The sequence below is a fragment of the Nerophis ophidion genome, linkage group LG07 (genome assembly GCF_033978795.1).
Source record: "Nerophis ophidion isolate RoL-2023_Sa linkage group LG07, RoL_Noph_v1.0, whole genome shotgun sequence".
NCBI classification, from domain to species: domain Eukaryota; kingdom Metazoa; phylum Chordata; class Actinopteri; order Syngnathiformes; family Syngnathidae; genus Nerophis; species Nerophis ophidion.
In genome coordinates, this window is record NC_084617.1 from 73,753,329 (window position 1) to 73,774,139 (window position 20,811).

General features: G+C 41.5%; 1 protein-coding gene across 3 annotated transcripts in view; it reads left to right on the plus strand.

Moving 5' to 3' along the window:
* Positions 1-8,124, plus strand: part of tbx1 (T-box transcription factor 1) — a 34,813-nt gene extending 26,689 nt beyond the window's left edge. For all 3 annotated transcript variants that reach the window (XM_061907085.1, XM_061907084.1, XM_061907086.1), the window contains 3 exons: positions 1,146-1,213; positions 2,049-2,149; positions 7,223-8,124. In XM_061907085.1, the coding sequence (XP_061763069.1) occupies positions 1,146-1,213; positions 2,049-2,149; positions 7,223-7,605 (552 nt within the window). In that variant the 3' untranslated portion in view covers positions 7,606-8,124. The remainder of the gene's footprint in view (positions 1-1,145; positions 1,214-2,048; positions 2,150-7,222) is intronic.
* Positions 8,125-20,811: the final 12,687 nt, after the last annotated feature.

A 20,811-nucleotide genomic window follows, 5' to 3' on the forward strand; every position in this document is an offset into this window, starting at 1 on the left:
TCTAGAATATAAGTGAAGCGAATTATATTTATATAGCGCTTATTCTCTAGTGACTCAAAGCGCTTTACATAGTGGAACCCAATATCTAAGTTACATTTAAACCAGTGTGGGTGGCACTGGGAGCAGGTGGGTAAAGTGTCTTGCCCAAGGACACAACGGCAGTGACTAGGATGGCGGAAGCGGGGATCGAACCGGCAACCCTCAAGTTGGTAGATATAAAGCATGTTTTCGGTTATTTCACCTTTTATTGTGTGAAGTACATAACTCCACATGTGTTCATTTATAGTTTTGATGCCTTCAGTGACAATCTACAATGTATATAGTCAGGAAAATAAAGTAATAAATATGGTGTCTACAGTACATATATATATATATATATATATATATATATATATATATATATAGAACTGTTTCATGAGGTGTTCCCTCAATCATCAGGAGATTTTAATGAAAGCATTCACATACCATGGTTTATATAGGGCACAGAACGGGTAGGTACAGGCAGAAAAATCTCCTGATGATTGCGGGAACACCTCATGAAACAGTTCTGTAGAGATGAAGTAGTCTTGTGATTTTTGTCCCACATATACATATATTCCGCTCTACCACGGTAATATATATATGTCTTGATTAGATAATCCAGAAAATAGTGCTGGATACCGTGGTAGAGCGGAATATATGTATATGTGGGACAAAAATCACAAGACTACTTCATCTCTACAGAACTGTTTCATGAGCTGTTCCCGCAATCATCAGGAGATTTTTCTGCCTGTACCTACCCGTTCTGTGCCCTATATAAACCATGGTATGTGAATGCTTTCATTAAAATCTCCTGATGATTGAGTGAACACCTCATGAAACACTTCTGTAGAGATGAAGTAGTCTTGTGATTTTTTTCCCACACATACATATATATATATATATATATATAACGTTTTTTTTAAGCATCTTTTCCACAAAATAAAACAGATAAAAAGGGCCTCTGTATGCTTCGACATCTCAGTGAAAGGAAACCTGCATAAATTATTTTAAAATATGCGGTGTGTTGTTTTTAGTGACCTTGTTTCAAACAATCTCAAGTGATGTCAGATGACAGCATGAAAATAAAAAAAAAATTAAAAATAAAAATTTCCTTGTGATTTTAGATCACACAGTTGAAGATCGCCAGTAATCCTTTCGCCAAAGGCTTCCGGGACTGCGACCCAGAGGACTGGTGAGTGTTTTTTCTCCCGTGGATAAAGTCATGTTACTGCGACGTAAGGTGCAACAAAACATTTGAGCAAGATTTAGAAATAGTCTATTTTCGCACATGCATGAGGTGCAACAAAACATTTGATCGGGATTTACAAAACAGTCTATTTTCGCACATGCATGAGGTGCAACGAAACATTTGAGCGGGATTTAGAAAACAGTCTATTTTATCACATGCATGAGGTGCAACAAAACATTTGAGTGGGATTTATAAAACAGTCTATTTTCGCACATGCATGAGGTGCAACAAAACATTTGACCGGGATTTATAAAACAGTCTATTTTATCACATGCTTGAGGTGCAACAAAACCTTTGAACGGGATTTAGTAAACAGTCTATTTCAGCACATGCATGAGGTGCAACAAAACATATGAGCGGGATTTATAAAGTCTATTTTAGCACATGCATGAGATGCAACAAAACATTTGAGCGGGATTTACAAAACAGTCTATTTTAGCACATGCATGAGGTGCAACCTGCTTCGTGAACGTACACAATGAAGACCGGAGGAGCTTTACAACACACTGGATATTGTTTCAAAGATCATAGTCACTGCTTTCCCCTGATTGATGGATGTGAAGTCCACACATCTGCTACGGAAACTAGTGACTCACTTTCTTCCAAATGCTGCTCATTTTCCCCCTTTCAAGCCTAAACTAAACATATTACTCTGAAGTGGAAGTCTTATTAATCTCAGAATCCTCCAGAACATTGTTTGCATGCATTGATCTCCCCAACACGCAGGATGCCGCGGTCTGGGCCTTCATTAAATGACTCCTGTCTCCGTCCCCCGCAGGCCCAGGAATCACAGGCCGGGCTCGCTGCCAATAATGAGTGCTTTTGCCAGAACAAGAAACCCAATGTCATCCCCGCCTCAGCAGAACGGAGCAGAGAAAGGTTTGCAGCTCGCTGTTTTGTTCCACTCCATGCAGGCTGGCCAACGAACGCCAGACCAAGTCTGCTTCTGTCATCTTAACGACGGGCCCCGTGTCCAAGATGAGCCGTGTTTTGTTCCGTTCACAGTTAGGACATAAATAGTCAGGGCTTTGCAGCACGTTGGCTTCAGAAAATATCTATAAAATTAAAGCTGCAAGCAGCGACGGCCGGGACCGACTTTTGCTGGTGTTTCCTGCCTTTACCCATTCAACATATCTTTACCTGCACGTTACCTACCTTCCCTGCATCCTGGGGTCACACTGGTGATTCTTTCTTTGACCCATACACACTGGTGCTTCCTGCCATCACCCAGACAACATATCTTTACCTGCACGTTACCTACCTTCTCTGTATCCTGGAGTGAAAGTGGTGCCTCCTTCCTTCACCTATTCAACATATCTTTACCCGCACAGTACCTACCTTCTCTGCACTGTGTGGTCACATTGGTGCTTCCTGCTTTTAAGCGGCCATCTTGAGACGGCAGCAGCGCAGCAGTTCCTTGAAGGCTCATAAAATCAAAACCAGAGCAGTTAGAAAGACTCTTTCATCAACTTTTAATCAGAAGGGTTCAATTTCTTTCCTGTGCGAGTTTGTAGCCGACACAACAAACGCGCTCAGAGGAGATAGTGTTTGAAAAAAGGTGAAGGGTTCTTAAAAAAACTTTTCTTTTGAATTGCCAACTTCCTGTTGATTTTTGCTGAAGGATGTCAATGAATAAAATGTAGGTCTGAGTGAGACCTACATAGAGGTTTTTGTTTCATGTCTCTACGACCGGAAGTTACAAGTAGTTTTGTCTGTATTTTATTACTAGGGGGCGCTAGAGCGCAATTTTGAGTTTTGGGGTTGTTTTTTTTTATTAGATCGCAATTTTCGCCAGCCCTGATGTGAGTGTCCAGTTTGGTGAGTTTTGAAGCATTTTAAGGGGGTGAAATTACAGCTCAAAGAGGCAAACTTTACATTTTTTAGGAAACTATTGTTTTCAATTTTTTTTTTGCCAACTTCCTGTTGATTTTTGCTGAAGCATAACAGTTTATGAAATGTAGGTCTAAGTCAGACCTACATAGAGATGTTTGTTTCATGTCTCTACGACATTCCTAACGGAAGTTACAAGTAGTTTTGTCTGTGTTTTTTCCTTAGGGGGCGCTAGAGCGCAATTTTGAGTTTTGGGTTTTGGTATTTTGATTGGATAGCAAGTTTGGCCAGTCCTGATGTGTGTGTCAAATTTGTTGAATTTTGAAGCATGTTAAGGGGGTCAAATTTCAGCTCAAAGAGGTGGCGGTATAATAATAATAATACAGAATAATACAGACTGTGGTGAAGTAGGCCGGCTTCGTCGCATGAAGAGGCCTACTGAATGGCGATATACGATATATATCTCAATATTTTTCCGTAAAGTAAGAACAAAACAGTCCTAGTTACCTGAGATACCAAGTACGTAATTATTATGATTTTGTCATTTACAAAGTCAAAATAATAACTTATGAAGTTAAAATATTGACTTACGAAGTCAAATGACTGACTTACTGTTAGTAAGCGTTTGCAAAAAAAGAGTTAAAAGTAGGGCCACATGCTGACATATGCTCAATTCATCGTGTTTCATTTATTACAGCATTTGGGAAACCTGTAGTTGATGTTTATTATGTAAATGTTATATTTTTATCAACATGTTAAAGCAGGGACCCTGCCATTCAAAACTAGGCTGCTACTTTGCTAATGATTAATGTAACTATAGCTGAAAAAATAGTACAATAGCAATAGGAGAGACTATTCATCCCTGAACACCATGGAGTTCATGTAGGCTTTATGATGCACTTACATTATTATTTCAACTATGAGTAGATTGAAGGTAGAAAAGCGCTATACAAGTATAACCCCTTTACCATTTCTATCAGAAACAGCTTCAGGACTCTCTACTTTTAACATAACTTACTTTTCTGCTGCTTCAACACCGCTCAATCAACACAGAGAAAGTGAAATAACTTATTTGTTAACTGTAGGTCAATAATGCTTGTCTTTCTCTCAAACAGACAGGGCTTTGCTGTCTGTAACACACGCCTTTTTTTTTGTTAAGTACATAACTCCACATGTGTTCATTCATAGTTGTGATGTGACAATCTACAATGTAAATAGTCCTGAAAATAAAGAAAACACATTGAAGGAGGAGGTGGGTCCAAACCTTTGGCCTCTACTGTATATTAACATGAAATACTAGCAAATAAAATACAGTAAAAGGTCTACTTCGGTTTTTGCATGCCCAACTTTTCGCATTTTAGAGTTAAACCGATTCCTTCGGTTGTCGACATTGTGTGTGTGTGTGGTTTGTTTGTTCATAGAAAACACTCGAAATGATGAACAAACAACTCCATGTTCCTTCATGTCTGAGCAGGATCAGTTAAGCAGTGTTCAAGCGCACCGAGTAACTCAGAGCGTCGGGCAAAAAAAGGCTTTTCACAGTCTCTTGTTCTTTGTGCCAAATAATCCACCTTAGGGGCCAAAGAAAGTTGCAACTGCCAGCACTTTGATAAGGAATATGAGAATTGATCAAGAAATAACTTGTAACAAAATACACTGGGCTGTCACCTCCTTCTTCAGTGAGGGTAAATGTTCATTTGTCCAGTTTATTCCTCATTTATGTTTATTCTGCATTGTTGTTTGCATTTAAAAGTGAAATTATCCGCTACAGAATGAACTTTGCGATCGTATTTCTGCGTGTTTGGAACGGAATATTTATTCCGGGAGAAAAATGCTCTGATTTTGATTCGGTCTACGGCAGACCTTTTGGGAACGTAATGAAAACCGAGGTACCACTCCTACCTGGATTCATTGTTTTTATTCTCACGTTGTCATTCAATTCAGTTTGAAGCATGTTTTGTACTAAAACAAAATCACGAGGGAAAAACTTGTTAAGTAATATTATTTTGTGTGGAAAATAAATGTATCATCATTTCATTTTTTATGTAAAAATCTTTTGAGAGCCCGTATGAATTCCGTAGGAAATACAGTCCTGGTCAAAAGTTGACATACACTTGGAAAACACATAACGTCATGGCTGTCTTGAGTTTCCAGTCATTTCTACAACTCTTATTTTTTTTTGTGATATAATAATTGGAGCACAAAAACATTCATGAAGTTTGGTTCTTTTATGAATTTATAATGGGTCTACTGAAAATGTGTACCCCAATTTTTGTTTCATCTGACTACAGAACTTTCTTCCAGAAGGTCTTTTCTTTGTCTATGTGGTGTCAGATGAAACAAAAATTGAGCTGTTTGGCCACAATACCCAGCAATATGTTTAGAGGAGAAAAGGTGAGGTACACCATACCTACCGTAAAGTATAGTGGTGGGAGTATTATGCTATGGGCCGGTTTTGCTGCCATTGGAACAGGTGCTTTACAGAGAGTAAAGGGGACAATAAAAAAAGAGGATTACCTCCAAATTCTTCAGGACGACCTATAATCATCAGCCCGGAGGTCAGGTTTGGGGCGCAGTTGGGTGTTCCAACAGGACAGGTCGAAAGTGGTAAAGAAATGGCCAAATGAGGCTTGAATTAAGATTTTAGATTGGCCTACCCAAAGTCCAGACTTAAACGTGTGGACAATGCTGAAGAAACAAGTCCATGTCAGAAAAAAATTGTTTTGAAGGGGTAATTGCCAACTTCCTGTTGATTTTTGCTGAAGGATGTCAATGAATAAAATGTAGGTCTGAGTGAGACCTACATAGAAGTTTTTGTTTCATGTCTCTAAGACATTTCTACTGGAAGTTACAAGCATTTTTGTCTATATTTTATTACTAGGGGGCGCTAGAGCGCAATTTTTAGTTTTGAGGTTTGTTTTTTTTATTAGATCGCAATTTTCACCAGTCCTGATGTGAGTGTCCAGTTTGGTGAGTTTTGAAGCATTTTTGAGGGGGTCAAATTACAGCTCAAAGAGGCAAAAATTAAATTTTTTAGGAAACTACTGTTTTGAAGGGGTTTTTGCCAACTTCCTGTTGATTTTTGATGAAGCATAACACTTTATGAAATCTAGGTCTAAGTCAGACCTACATAGAGATTTTTGTTTCATGTCTCTACGACATTCCTAACGGAAGTTACAAGTAGTTTTGTCTGTGTTTTTTCCTTAGGGGGCGCTAGAGCGCAATTTTGAGTTTTGGGTTTTGGTATTTCGATTGGATAGCAAGTTTGGCCAGTCCTGATGTGTGTGTCAAATTTTTTGAATTTTGAAGCATGTTAAGGGGGTCAAATTTCAGCTCAAAGAGGTGGCGGTTAGGGTTACCCTAACCCTATCTCAGCTACAATCGGGCGGAAGGCAGAATAATAATAATAAAACCTTACTCTATAAGGAATATGAGAATTGATCAAGAAATAACTTGTAACAAAATACACTGGGCTGTCACCTCCTTCTTCAGTGAGGGTAAATGTTCATTTGTCCAGTTTATTCCTCATTTATGTTTATTCTGCATTGTTGTTTGCATTTAAAAGTGAAATTATCCTCTACAGAATGAACTTTGCGATCGTATTTCTGCGCGTTTGGAACGGAATATTTATTCCGGGAGAAAAATGCTCTGCTTTTGATTAACAAATATAGCTGAACTTCACCAATTTTGTCAAGAGGAGTGGTCAAGAATTCAACCAGTAGCTTGTGGATGGCTACCAAAAGTGTCTTAATGCAGTGAAACTTGCCAAAGGACATGTAAGCGAATATTAACATTGCTGTTTGTATACTTTTGACTCAGCACATTTGCTCACATTTTCAGTAGACCCATAATAAATTCATAAAAGAACCAAACTTCATGAATGTTTTTTTTTTGTGACCAATCACTCTATCACAAAAAAATAAGAGTTGTAGAAATGATTGGAAACTCAAGACAGCCATGACATGATCTTCTTTACAAGTGTACGTCCACTTTTGAGCACATCATTATATTATATCAGTGATGGAGCAGGAAGCAGCTAGGAATAAATCATTCATAAGTTGACATTTTTGATACACAAATAACACCAAAACGTACTAAAATGTCTACTGTCTTGTCGCACAGACGACAACAGGCGGGACTACGAGAGAGACCCCAGTGGAACGCCAATCCATGCCGACCCGGCCCACCAGCTCATGTCCCGGGTCCTCAGCCCCGCCCTCCCGGTCCCAGGAGGCCTCCACACCGTCCCCCTCTCCGGTGGCCGCCCCAGCCCTCCCCACGACCTCCGCTCAGACCCTCACAGCCTAGCCCCGGACACCTTGCACCACCATCCCTACAAGTACCCCACCAGCTACGAACACTACTTAGGGGCCAAGACCAGGCCGTCCCCTTACCCTTTACCCGGCATCAGAGGACACACGTACCACCACCACATGAACCCCGCCACAGCAAACATGTACTCGGCCACCAGTGGGCCCTCAAACTACGACTATGGCCCCAGATAACGACTGCAAAGGGTGCCGTGCGTAGTGGAAACGGAACTTTCGTAGGGTCTGGTGCAACCCGCAGGGTGCGTTCACAGACTCCCCTGCTGTATTTATTTAAGCGATCTCTGCAGGCTGCAAGGACACCGCTGACGTCACAACAACAATCAGGTCTCCAACCCGAGCGGCGCAGACAACGGAGCCGGCAGAACGAGGAGGAGAACACGTTTGGTCACGGACTGGAATTGATTATTATTTTTGATGTGTGTGTTGAATGCACTTTTGGATTTTCCTTGTTTCTAAAGCTTTCCGGAAAAAAAAAAGAAGAAGAAGAAGCCATATGTTATATAGTTCCTCCACCGTGTTGTTTGCATGCTGAGGGTTGTCGGAACACTTCCGATTTTGTTCTTGTCGGAGGAGAGAAGCGAAGGTGGACATCGCCACGGCACTGACTCGCAGGAACTCTGAGTAAACCAAAAGAAGCAGAATTACTCTTCCGTGTCTGTAAAAATAAACGTTACGTTCTTGCAATGCAGCAAATTACACGTATTTGTGCGTCACACACTCCATAACTCGGCGGTCTGGTGGTTAGAGTGTTCGCCCTGAGATTGGTAGGTTGTGAGTTCATACCAAAGACTATGAAAACAGGGAACCATTAGCTCCCTGCTTGGCACTCTGCATCAAGGGTTGGAATTGGGGGGTTGAGACACCAAAAATGATTTCCAGGCGTGGCCACCGCTGCTGCTCACTGCTCCCCTCAGCTCCCAGGGAGAGATCAAGGATGATGGGTCAAATGCAGAGAATAATATCGCCACACCTAGTGTGTGTGTGACAATCATTGGTACTTTAACTGAATAAGCTACACTTCATAAACATGGATTTTAGCATCAGAGGTCCCCACAATGTCCAAACGTCTCACTCACTTTTGTACAGTATTTTATTCTTCAAAACCAGGCTGTTTCTGTTCCAATACAGAAACAGCCTGGTTTTGTGTTTGTGTGACAATCATTGGTACTTTGACTTTAACTTAATAAGCAACACTGCATAAACATGGATTTTAGCATCAGAGGTCCCCACAATGTCCAAACATCTCACTCACTTTTGTACAATATTTTATTCTTCAAAACCAGGCTGTTTCTGTTACAATACAAAAACAGCCTAGTTTTGTGTGTGTGTGACAATCATTGGTACTTTGACTTTAACTTAACAAGCAACACTGCATAAACGTGGATTATAGTATCAGCGGTCCCAACAATGTCAAAACGTCGCACTCACTTTTGTCAAGTATTTTATTCTTCAAAACCAGGCTGTTGCTGTTACAATACAGAAACAGCCTGGTTTTGTGTGTGTGTGACAATCATTGGTACTTTAACTTAATAAGCAACACTGCATAAACATGGATTATAGAATCAGCGGTCCCCACAATGTCAAAACGTCTCACTCACTTTTGTACAATATTTTATTCTTCAAAACCAGGCTGTTTCTGTTACAATACAGAAACAGCCTGGTTTTGTGTGTGTGTGACAATCATTGGTACTTTGACTTTAACTTAATAAGCAACACTGCATAAAAGTGGATTATAGTATCAGCGGTCCCCACAATTTCAAAACGTCACACTCACTTTTGTACATCATTTTATTCTTCAAAACCAGGCTGTTTCCGTTACAATACAGAAACAGCCTGGTTTGGTGTGTGTGTGACAATTATTGGTAGTTTAATTTTAACTTAATAAGCACCACTGCATAAACATGGATTATAGAATCAGCGGTCCCCACAATGTCAAAACGTAGCACTCACTTTTGTACAATATTTTATTTATCAAAACCAGGCTGTTTCTGTTCCAATACAGAAACATCCTGGTTTTGTGTGTGTGTAACAATCATTGGTAGTTTAACTTTAACTGAATAAGCAACAAAGTATAAACATGGATTATAGTATCAGCGGTCCCCACAATGTCAAAACGTCGCACTCACTTTTGTACAATATTTTATTCTTCAAAACCAGGCTGTTTCTGTTCCAATACAGAAACAGCCTGGTTTTGTGTGTGTGTGACAATCATTGGTACTTTGACTTTAACTTAATAAGCAACACTGCAAAAAAGTGGATTTTAGCATCAGCGGTCCCCACAATTTCAAAACGTCACACTCACTTTTGTACAATATTTTATTCTTCAAAACCAGGCTGTTTCTGTTCCAATACAGAAACAGCCTGGTTTTGTGCGTATGTGACAATCATTGGTACTTTGACTTTAACTTAATAAGCAACAATGCATAAACATGGTTTATAGTATCAGCGGTCCCCATAATGTCAAAACGTCGCACTCACTTTTGTACAGTATTTTATTCTTCAAAACCAGGCTGTTTCTGTTACAATACAAGAACAGCCTGGTTTTGTGCGTATGTGACAATCATTGGTACTTTAACTTTAACTTAATAGGCAACAGTGCATAAACATGGATTTTAGCATCAGCGGTCCCCACAATGTCAAAACGTCGCACTCACTTTTGTACAATATTTTATTCTTCAAAACCAGGCTGTTTCTGTTACAATACAAAAACAGCCTAGTTTTGTGTGTGTGTGACAATCATTGGTACTTTGACTTTAACTTAATAAGCAACACTGCATAAACGTGGATTATAGTATCAGCGGTCCCCACAATGTCAAAACGTAGCACTCACTTTTGTACAATATTTTATTCTTCCAAACCAGGCTGTTTCTGTTACAATACAGGGGGAAGAAGGCAGCACAAAATGCATGGACGTAGTTAGCTCTATTTATCCATCCATCCATTTTTCTACCACCTGTTCCTTTTGTAGTGGTGGGGGGTCGCTAGAGCCTATCTCAGCTGCATTCAATGGGACCACTGATGATTTTATGGTAAGTTTCTGGCGCCTGAGCTGCCAGTTTTTGACCTTAAAATCTACTGACTTTTTTTTTTTTTTTTTTTTTTTTTTACAGAGCATTACTGTAAATAGGAAAAACAGTACTACTATGGCAAAATTTTAGCAAGTATTTTTTTTAACAATGCTCCTTTTTTTTTTTTATACCAACAAGTTACATTCCCTGATTTTACAATACACTACTGTAAAAAAAAAATGGTACAACTGATGATTTTTGCACCTGAGCTGCCAGTTTTTGACCTTAAAATCTACTGATTTTTTTTTACAGTGCAGTATTGTAAATAATAACAAATAAAAAAAACGGTACTATTATGTTAAAATTTTAGTGAGTACCTTTTTTCTTTTTTTTTTTTACAATGTATTACTAAAAATGTGCTCCTTTTTTTTAACAGAAAAGTTACATTCTCTGATTTTATGGTAAGTGTCTGGCGCCTGAGCTGCCAGTTTTTGACCTTAAAATCTACTGACTTTTTTTTTTTTTACAAAGCATTACTGTAAATAGGAAAAACAGTACTACTACGGCCAAATTTTAGCGAGTATTTTTTTTTTTACAATGCTCCTTTTATTTATTTTTTTTTTACCAACAAGTTACATTCCCAGATTTTACAATACACTACTGTAAAAAAAATGGTACAACTGATGATTTTATAATAAGTTATTGCACCTGAGCTGCCAGTTTTTGACCTTAAAATCTACTGATTTTTTTTTTTTACAGTGCATTATTGTAAATAAAAATAAAAAAATAAAAAACGGTACTATTATGTTAAAAATTTAGTGAGTAAATATATTTTTTTTACAATGTATTACTAAAAATGTCCTCCTTTTTTTTTAATCGAAAAGTTCTCTGATTTTATGGTAAGTTTCTGGCGCCTGAGCTGCCAGTTTTTGACCTTAACATCTACTGACTTTTTTTTTTTTTTTTTTTTTTACAGAGCATTACTGTAAATAGGAAAAACAATACTACTATGGCAAAATTTTAGCGAGTTTTTTTTTTTAACAATGCTCCTTTTTTTTTTTCATACCAACAAGTTACATTCCCTGATTTTACAATACACTACTGTAAAAAAAAAAATAATAATGGTACAACTGATGATTTTATAATAAGTTTTTGCACCTGAGCTGCCAGGTTTTGATCTTAAAATCTATGGCCACTTTTTTTTTACAGTGCATTACTGTAATTAAAAAAATGGTATGGTTATGGTAAAATTGATGATTTTACCACTGATGATTTTATGGTAAATTTCTGGCGCCTGAGCTGCCAGTTTTTGACCTTAAAATCTACTAACTTTTTTTTTTTTTTTTTTACAAAGCATTACTGTAAATAAGAAAAACAGTACTACTACGGCAAAATTTTAGCGAGTATTTTTTTTTACAATGCTCCTTTTTTTTTTTACCAACAAGTTACATTCCCTGATTTTACAATACACTACCGTAAAAAAAAAGGTACAACTGATGATTTTATGATAAGTTTTTGCACCTGAGGTTTTGATCTTAAAATATAGGGCCACTTTTTTTTTTTTTTTTTGCAGTGCATTACTGTAATTCAAAAAATGGTACGGTTATGGTAAAATTGATGATTTTACCACTGATGATTTTATGGTAAATTTCTGGCTCCTGAGCTGCCAGTTTTTTTTTTTTTGAATAAAATATACTAACTTTTTTTTGTTTAGAGTGGCCTTATAATGACTGTCCAGCCTGAACAAGGTCAGTACAAACATTTGGTAGACACAGGAAATGACACAACGGGGCCAAAAATTGGCCCAGGGGCCCCACTTTGAGCATCCCTGATCTAGATCTTTGAGTTCAGCCTGTGTTTGTATCATTGAGAATATAATTAAAGGTATTTTGAACGGTGGTGCTCCTCCACACGTCCCCCTGAGAGGACAATGTTGCTCACATGTCCTCTGACAGCTTGCAGATATTTTGAGAAAATCTGTGAGAAATTTTTATGCAAAGGGAAACTGCATAAAGTTTTTTTCTGTCCTGAGTGCAGCTGCTTGAAAAGGGAAGCAGGGGGGAAAGGATGCCTGAGGCCGCTTGACCTCTTGCTGTTTAATGGCTTGTAAAGGTGTCAAAGGTTAAATAATCTCCCCGCTCATTTAAAGGCCGACTAATTGACCGTGTGCTTTCATCAGGTTTCTAAGGGAAATTTGACAAAATACTGATTTAAAATTTTTTTTGGGGGGGCATCACACAAATAAGAGTAATAATTGTGAAAGAGAAGCAGACCTGACAATAAAAGTGTTGTTTGTCCCGTTCTTCACATAATCCTGTTTAGTCTGGCCAGGAAGCGGAGGTTGGAGGCGTGTGGGCCGCCCGGTGCGTTCTGTCGCCGGTCTGCAGGGTCCGAGTCACGCCCGCTCAGCAGGATGGACCCCAACACCACCTTTGTAAGACAGGGGTGGAGGCAGGAGGGGTCAGAAGGAGACAACATGACACCAGTTTTTTAAAACTTTGTCTGTTTTTTTGTATTTACAGTCGTGGTCGAAAGTGAAGAACAGAATGTCATGGCTGCTTTGAGTTTCCAATCATTTCAAATTTTTTTGTGATAGAGTGATCGGAGCACATACAAACCCCGTTTCCATATGAGTTGGGAAATTGTGTTTGATGTAAATATAAACGGAATACAATGATTTGCAAATCCTTTTCAACCCATATTCAGTTGAATATGCTACAAAGACAACATATTTAAAGTTCAAACTAATAAACTTTATTTTTCTTGGGCAAATAATAGTTAACTTAGAATTTCATGGCTGCAACACTTGCCAAAGTAGTTGGGAAAGGGCATGTTCACCACTGTGTTACATCACCTTTTCTTTTAACAACACTCAATAAACGTTTGGGAACTGAAAAAACTAATTGTTGAAGCTTTGAAAGTGGAATTCTTTCCCATTCTTGTTTTATGTAGAGCTTCAGTCGTCCAACAGTCCGGGGTCTCCGCTGTCGTATTTTACGCTTCATAATGCGCCACATATTTTTGATGGGAGACAGGTCTGGACTGCAGGCGGGCCAGGAAAGTACCCGCACTCTTTTTTTTACGAAGCCTCGCTATTGTAACACGTGCTGAGTGGCTTGGCATTGTTTTGCTCAAATAAGCAGGGGCGTCCATGAAAAAGACGGCGCTTAGATGGCAGCATATGTTGTTCCAAAACCTGTATGTACCTTTCAGCATTAATGGTGCCTTCACAGATGTGTAAGTTACCCATGCCTTGGGCACTAATGCACCCCCATACCATCACAGATGCTGGCTTTTCAACTTTGCGTCGATAACAGTCTGGATGGTTCGCTTCCCCTTTGGTCCGGATGACACGATGTCGAATATTTCCAAAAACAATTTGAAATGTGGACTCGTCAGACCACTTTTCCACTCTGCATCAGTCCATCTTAGATGATCTCGGGCCCAGAGACGCCGGTGGCGTTTCTGGATGTTGTTGATAAATGGCTTTCGCTTTGCATAGTAGAGCTTTAACTTGCACTTACAGATGTAGTGACCAACTGTATTTAGTGAAAGTGGTTTTCTGAAGTGTTCCTGAGTCCATGTGGTGATATCCTTTAGAGATTGATGGCGGCTTTTGATACAGTGCCCTCTGAGGGATCGAAGGTCACGGTCATTCATTCACGTGGAGTTATTTCTCCAGATTCTCTGAACATTTACCTTGAACTTACAGATGTAGCGACGAAAAGAGTGTTTGTCGATATATTCCCACAAAGGTTGGAGGCATAGAATCGTCCAAAATGTCCTTGTAAAATTAAGAATTACAATTTAGAGTCTGATTGATTTGTTCTTGAATGTGGTGTGGTGTGTAAGGTGTGTAATGTCCTCTTTTTCCAATAATAAAGAACACTTTAGATGAGGAGAGGCAGTGATCCGTGATCAGCATGAATTGAAAAGCTCTTTATAAAAACGTAGTGTGTGTGTCTTGGTCTCCAATATATGTCACACACACCACCTCTCACAGTGACGTTTACACCGGCAGACAAAACATAGCATACATGTATACCTACGTGTGTGTGCAAATGCCCACATGGTACCAGCATGAGGGCGTTTCTGGCTGTTGTTGATAAATGGCTTTCGCTTTGCATAGTAGAGCTTTAACTTGCACTTACAGATGTAGCGACAAAACTGTATTTAGTGAAAGTGGTTTTCTGAAGCCCATGTGGTGATATCCTTTAGAGATTGATGTCGGTTTTTGATACAGTGCCCTCTGAGGGATCGGAAATGTTGGTTTCCGGCCATGCCGCTTACGTGGAGTGATTTCTCCAGATTCTCTGAACCTTTTGATGATATTATGGAGCGTAGATGTTGAAATCCCTAAATTTCTTATAAATGCACTTTGAGAAAGGTTGTTCTTAAACTGTTTGACTATTTGCTCACGCAGTTGTGGACAAAGGGGTGTACCTCGCCCCATCCTTTCTTGTGAAAGACTGAGCATTTTTTGGGAAGCTGTTTTTATACCCAATCATGGCACCCACCTGTTCCCAATTAGCCTGCACACCTGTGGGATGTTCCAAATAAGTGTTTGATGAGCATTCCTCTACTTTATCGTTATTTATTGCCACCTTTCCCAACTTCTTTGTCACGTGTTGCTGGCATCAAATTCTAAAGTTAATGGTTATTTGCAGAAAAGAAAAGTTTATCAGTTTGAACATCAAATATGTTGTCTTTGTAGCAAATCATTGTATTTTGTTTATATTTACATCCAACACAATTTCCCAACTCATATGGAAACAGGGTTAGTATGTGCTTCAATCACTCTATCACAAAAATAATAAGAGTCGTAGAAATGATTGGAAACTCAAGACAGCCATGACATGATGTTCTTTACAAGTCTATGTCATATTTTGACCACGACTGTAAGTCTTAGGTGTCATAAATGTGTACAATATCAAATATTATTATAAATAATAAAACAACCTTTCCTGCTCTTTTTTTTCTTCTCCTACACTCGCATGTTTTCCTCGTTCCCCGCCGAGCTCCGGCTTTGCCTTTTGTCCCTGACCTCTCTGCTGACACCCCCTCCTCATAATAGCTTCCTAGGACTCGTGTTGGCTTTGAACAAACACCAGCGGCGGCGTGGGCCCCCGCTTCCGCCTTTTCTCTGATAAATCAAATAAATGCCAGCTCCATTGGTGCAGATGTCTCCTGAGCGGAGCAGCCAGCCAGCCACCCGCTGGGTGGAAGCCGGGGCTGGTGGGCGTCGTAAATCACCTCGTAATGGATCTTTTAGGAAGTCAATAAATGGACAGGGAGATCCCCGACCCCCCAACCCCGCTAGAATAGACCCTTCACTTATCACCTGATGAGTGTCTTCTCTGAAGGTCAAAGTTCAGCTCGAGTTTTGGGGTTTAAATGTCCATCCATCCATCCACTTCCGCTTATCCGAGGTTAAGTCGCCGGGGGCGGCAGCCTAAGCAGGGAAGCCCAGACTTCCCTCTCCCCAGCCACTTGGTCCAACTTTTCCCGGGGGATCCCGAGGCGTTCCCAGGCCACCGGGGAGACATAGTCTTCCCAACGTGTCCTGGGTCTTCCCCGTGGCCTTCTACCGGTTGGACGTGCCAGAAACACCTCCCTGAGGCGTTCGGGTGCCATCCTGACCACCTCATCTGGCTCCTCTCCATGTGGAGGAGCAGCGGCTTTACTTTGAGCTCCTCCCGGATGACAGAGCTTCTCACCCTATCTCTAAGGAAACTCATTTGGGCCGCTTGTACCCGTGATCTTGTCCTTTCGGTCATAACCCAAAGCTCATGACCATAGGTGAGGATGGGAACGTAGATCGACTGGTAAATTGGGAGCTTTGCCTTCCGGCTCAGCTCCTTCTTCACCACAACGGATCGATACAGCGTCCGCTTTACTGAAGACGCCGCCTGTCGACCTCACCATCCACTCTTCCCTCACTCGTGAACAAGACTCCGAGGTACTTGAGCTCCTCCACTTGGGGCTGGGTATAAATGTGCGACAGTTTATTTAAAGGGCATAATGTCGACAAAAAACTAACTGTGGAGAGGCGGAGCCGACGGTCCGACGGAGCGGCAGGGCACGCTGGAGCCCGGCCCAAGATGGCGGCGAGGCGTGGCGAGATCAGGTGCGTGGATCGCGCACCTGGACACAATTAATGAATCCTCTCGCACTGTTAAAAGGGGCGGCAGCTGTGAACATGGGAGAGAGTGGTGGAGAAACGAGGAAGTCTCACCTTAAAACTCATCTGTATACTCTAGCCTTTAAATAGATCTCCTTTTTAGACCAGTTGATCTGCCGCTTCTTTTCTTTCTCCTATGTCCCCCCCTCCCTTGTGGAGGGGGTCCGGTCCGATGACCATGGATGAAGTACTGGCTGTCCAGAGTCGAGACCCAGGATGGACCGCTCGTCGGGACCCAGGATGGACCGCTCGCCTGTGTATCGCTTGGGGACATCTCTACGCTGCTGATCCGCCTCCGCTTGAAATGGTTTCCTGTGGACGGGACTCTCGTTGCTGTCTTGGATCCGCTTGAACTGAACTCTCGCGGCTGTGTTGGAGCCACTATGGATTGAACTTTCACAGTATCATGTTAGACCCGCTCGACATCCATTGCTTTCGGTCCCCTAGGGGACTCTGAGGTCTGAGGTCCTCTCCAAGGTTTCTCATAGTCAGCATTGTCACTGGCGTCCCACTGGATGTGAATTCTCCCTGCCCACTGGGTGTGAGTTCCCCTTGCCCTTTTGTGGGTTCTTCCAAGGATGTTGTAGTCGTAATGATTTGTGCAGTCCTTTGAGACATTTGTGATTTGGGGCTATATAAATAAACATTGATTGATTGATTGAAGGAACGAGAAGGAGACACGAGCGAACAAACAGCGCATGCAACGAGGAAGAGAGTGAGAGCAAGAGGCAGACAGAAGCGACCAGGACGGCTGAAAAGCCACACGGAGGAGCGAGCAGTGAGATCGCGGACGGCGGCAAAGTAACCCGCAAAAGACTAATTTACTTTGGAAAAATAAAGAAGTCTACACCTGCGAGCGAATGTCTGTGCTTGGTGGTCCATGGAACCCGCACGACGGCTTGAGTCCGTCACACTAACCTATATTCTCGAATCCTCTTCGTGCATTTTGTTAAAATATATGTGAAACATGCATTCTAATGTTCTAGTGCAGAACCAACAACCTGGTCCTGAACGTCGACAAGACCAAGGAGATCGTCGTCAACTTCAGGAAGCACCAGTCCAGCCACGCTCCAATCTTTGTCAACGGCACAGCAATGGAGAGGGTAAGCAGCACCAAGTTCCTGGGGGTGCACATCTTACTTGCCAACCTTGAGCCTTCCGAATATGGGGTATCGGACTGTCTGATTGTGGTGGTCCGCTCCCTGTATGATCAGTGTCAGAGCTTGGTCCGCGTTGCCGGCAGTAAGTCGGACACGTTTCCAGTGAGGGTTGGACTCCGCCAAGGCTGTCCTTTGTCACCGATTCTGTTCATAACTTTTATGGACAGAATTTCTAGGCGCAGTCAAGGCGTTGAGGGGTTCTGGTTTGGTGGCTGCAGGATTAGGGCTCTGATTTTTGCACATGATGTGGTCCTGATGGCTTCATCTGGCCAGGATCTTCAGCTCTCACTGGATCGGTTCGCAGCCGAGTGTGAAGCAACCGGGATGAGAATCAGCACCTCCAAGTCCGAGTCCATGGTTCTCGCCCGGAAAAGGGTGGAGTGCCATCTCCGGGTTGGGGAGGAGACCCTCCCCCAAGTGGAGAAGTTCAAGTACCTCGGATTCTTGTTAACGAGTGAAGGAAGAGTGGATGGTGAGATCGACAGGCGGATCGGTGCGGCGTCTTCAGTAATGCGGACGTTTTATCGATCAGTTCTGGTGAAGAAGTAGCTGAGCCGGAAGGCAAAGCTCTCAATTTACCGGTCAATCTACGTTTCAGTCCTCACCTATGGTCATGAGCTTTGGGTTATGACCGAAAGGACAATCGGCCGAAATGAGTTTCCTCCACCAGGTGGCAGGTCTCTCTCTTAGTTCTGCCATCTGGGGGGAGCTCAAAGCTAAGCTGCTGCTCCTCCACATGGAGAGGAGCCAAATTAGGTGGTTCGGGCATCTGGTCAGGATGCCACCCGAATGCCTCACTAGGGAGGTGTTTAGGGCACGTCCAACCGGTCGGAGGCCACGGGAAAGACCCAGGACACGTTGGGAAGACTACGTCTCCCGGCTGGCCTGGGAACGACTCGGGAAACCCCTGGGAAGAGCTGGACGAGCTGGGGAGAGGAAAGTCTGAGCTTCCCTGCTTAGGCTGCTGCCCCCGCGATCCGACCTTGGATAAGCGGAGGAAGATGGACGGATGGATATAAATAAAAGAAACACTCGAATTTCAGTGTTCATTTATTTACACATACATATACGTTTTCATAACATGGTCACTACTGCCTACTTTGTCTTGTTATATTCTTATTTTACTGTTATATTGTTATTCCCATTGTTTTTATTCTTTTTGTAATATTTCTCTATTTTGTTTCCTTTTAAACCCCCATTATTTACTTTTCACTTTTTTCTTTAAATTGATCTCAACTCTGTACACTGCTGCTGGAATTTTAATTTTCCTGAGGGAACTCTCCTGAAGGAATCAATAAAGTACTATCTATCTATCTATCTATCTATCTATATACACACACATAACACTCCTCTACTCATTGTTGTATTTGAAGTGCAATGCTTAGCAGCCAGAATCACAGCCTTTGAAGGAGCATAGGTATGGGCAGCATCTGTGACATTTCATTTGCAGGAAAGGAGTGAGTTTAGGGTTGAATTGTCCATCCTCTTTCTATTCTATTCTGTCTTCTATGTCTTCTATGTTGCACGATCGCACCTAGAAAAATTCATAGTTTGTGAACCCGTTCTCAAACAATGGCAATAAAAACTATTGTGATTCTGATTCTCTGTCACTCGTCGTCACCGTGACTGTCTCTTCTTCGTTCTTTTGCTTCCGTTGCCTTATTGTTGTGTGTGCAGTCTTGCACTCTCCAAAAGCCGTAGATGTTATAACGTGACTGGGCCAGCCGGCACGCTGTTTATATGGAGAAAAAGCGGACGTAACAACAGGCCTAGTGTTGTTACACTAGGCCTATATTTTAATAATTAACATACTTTAGCAAAAATCAACAGGAAGTTTGATATTTTCACTTCAATACAACAACTGTATTACTTTCACAATGCATTAGATTCTCAAAATAGCTGCTCCAAGGCGTCATTTTTGCCTCTTTGAGCATTTATTTGACCCCCTTAAAATGCTTCTAAACTCACCAAACTTGACACACACATCAGGTCTGGCAAAAATTGCGATCTGATGAAAAAAAACTAACCTCAAAACTCAAAATTGCGCTCTACCGCCCCCCTAGGAATACAACACGGACAAACTGCTCCTAGGAAGAAAACACAGACAAAACTGCTTGTAACTTCCGGTAGGAATGTCAGAGAGACATGAAACAAAAAACACTATGTAGGTCTCACTTAGACCTACATTTTAATAATTAACATACTTTAGCAAAAATCAACAGGAAGTTTGATATTTTCACTTCAATACAACAACTGCATTACTTTCACAATGCATTAGATTCTCAAAATAGTGGCTCCAAGGCGTCTTCGGCCGTGGGTCTCGGGGGCAGCAGCCAAAGGCGGACCCGACCAACGCTGCTTGCAGCTTTAATTTATACCTGCCCCTTATTGATTTTTTTATCCTGCACTACCGTGAGCTAATGCAACACAATGTTGTTACAAGTACAACCCATTTATCATTGGACGGCGTGGCGCAGTGGAAGAGTGGCCGTGTGCAACCCCAGGGTCCCTGGTTCAAATCCCACCTAGTACCAACCTCGTTGTGTCCTGAGCAAGACACTTCACCCTTGCTCCTGATGGCTGCCGGGTAGCACCAACTTTTCTTGTTCTATTGGCAGATAATTTTGCTTAGTTCAAGTAAAATTCCCCTAACTTTTATATATTATTTTATTACTTTTATTATTTATTATTAGGGACGGCGTGGCGCAGTGGCCGTGCGCAACCCGAGGGTCACAGGTTTAAATCCCGCCTAGTACCAACCTCGTCACGTCCGTTGTGTCCTTGAGCAAGACACTTCACCCTTGCTCCTGATGGGTGCTGGTAGGCGCCTTGCATGGCAGCTCCCTCCATCAGTGTGTGAATGTGTGTGTGAATGGGTGAATGTGGAAGTAGTGTCAAAGCGCTTTGAGTACCTTAAAGATAGAAAAGCGCTATACAAATACAACCCGTTTATTTATTTATTTATCATTTCGGGAGCACATCTGCACTGTAAGTCTCCTAAAAAATGTCATTTTTGCCTCTTTGAGCTGTT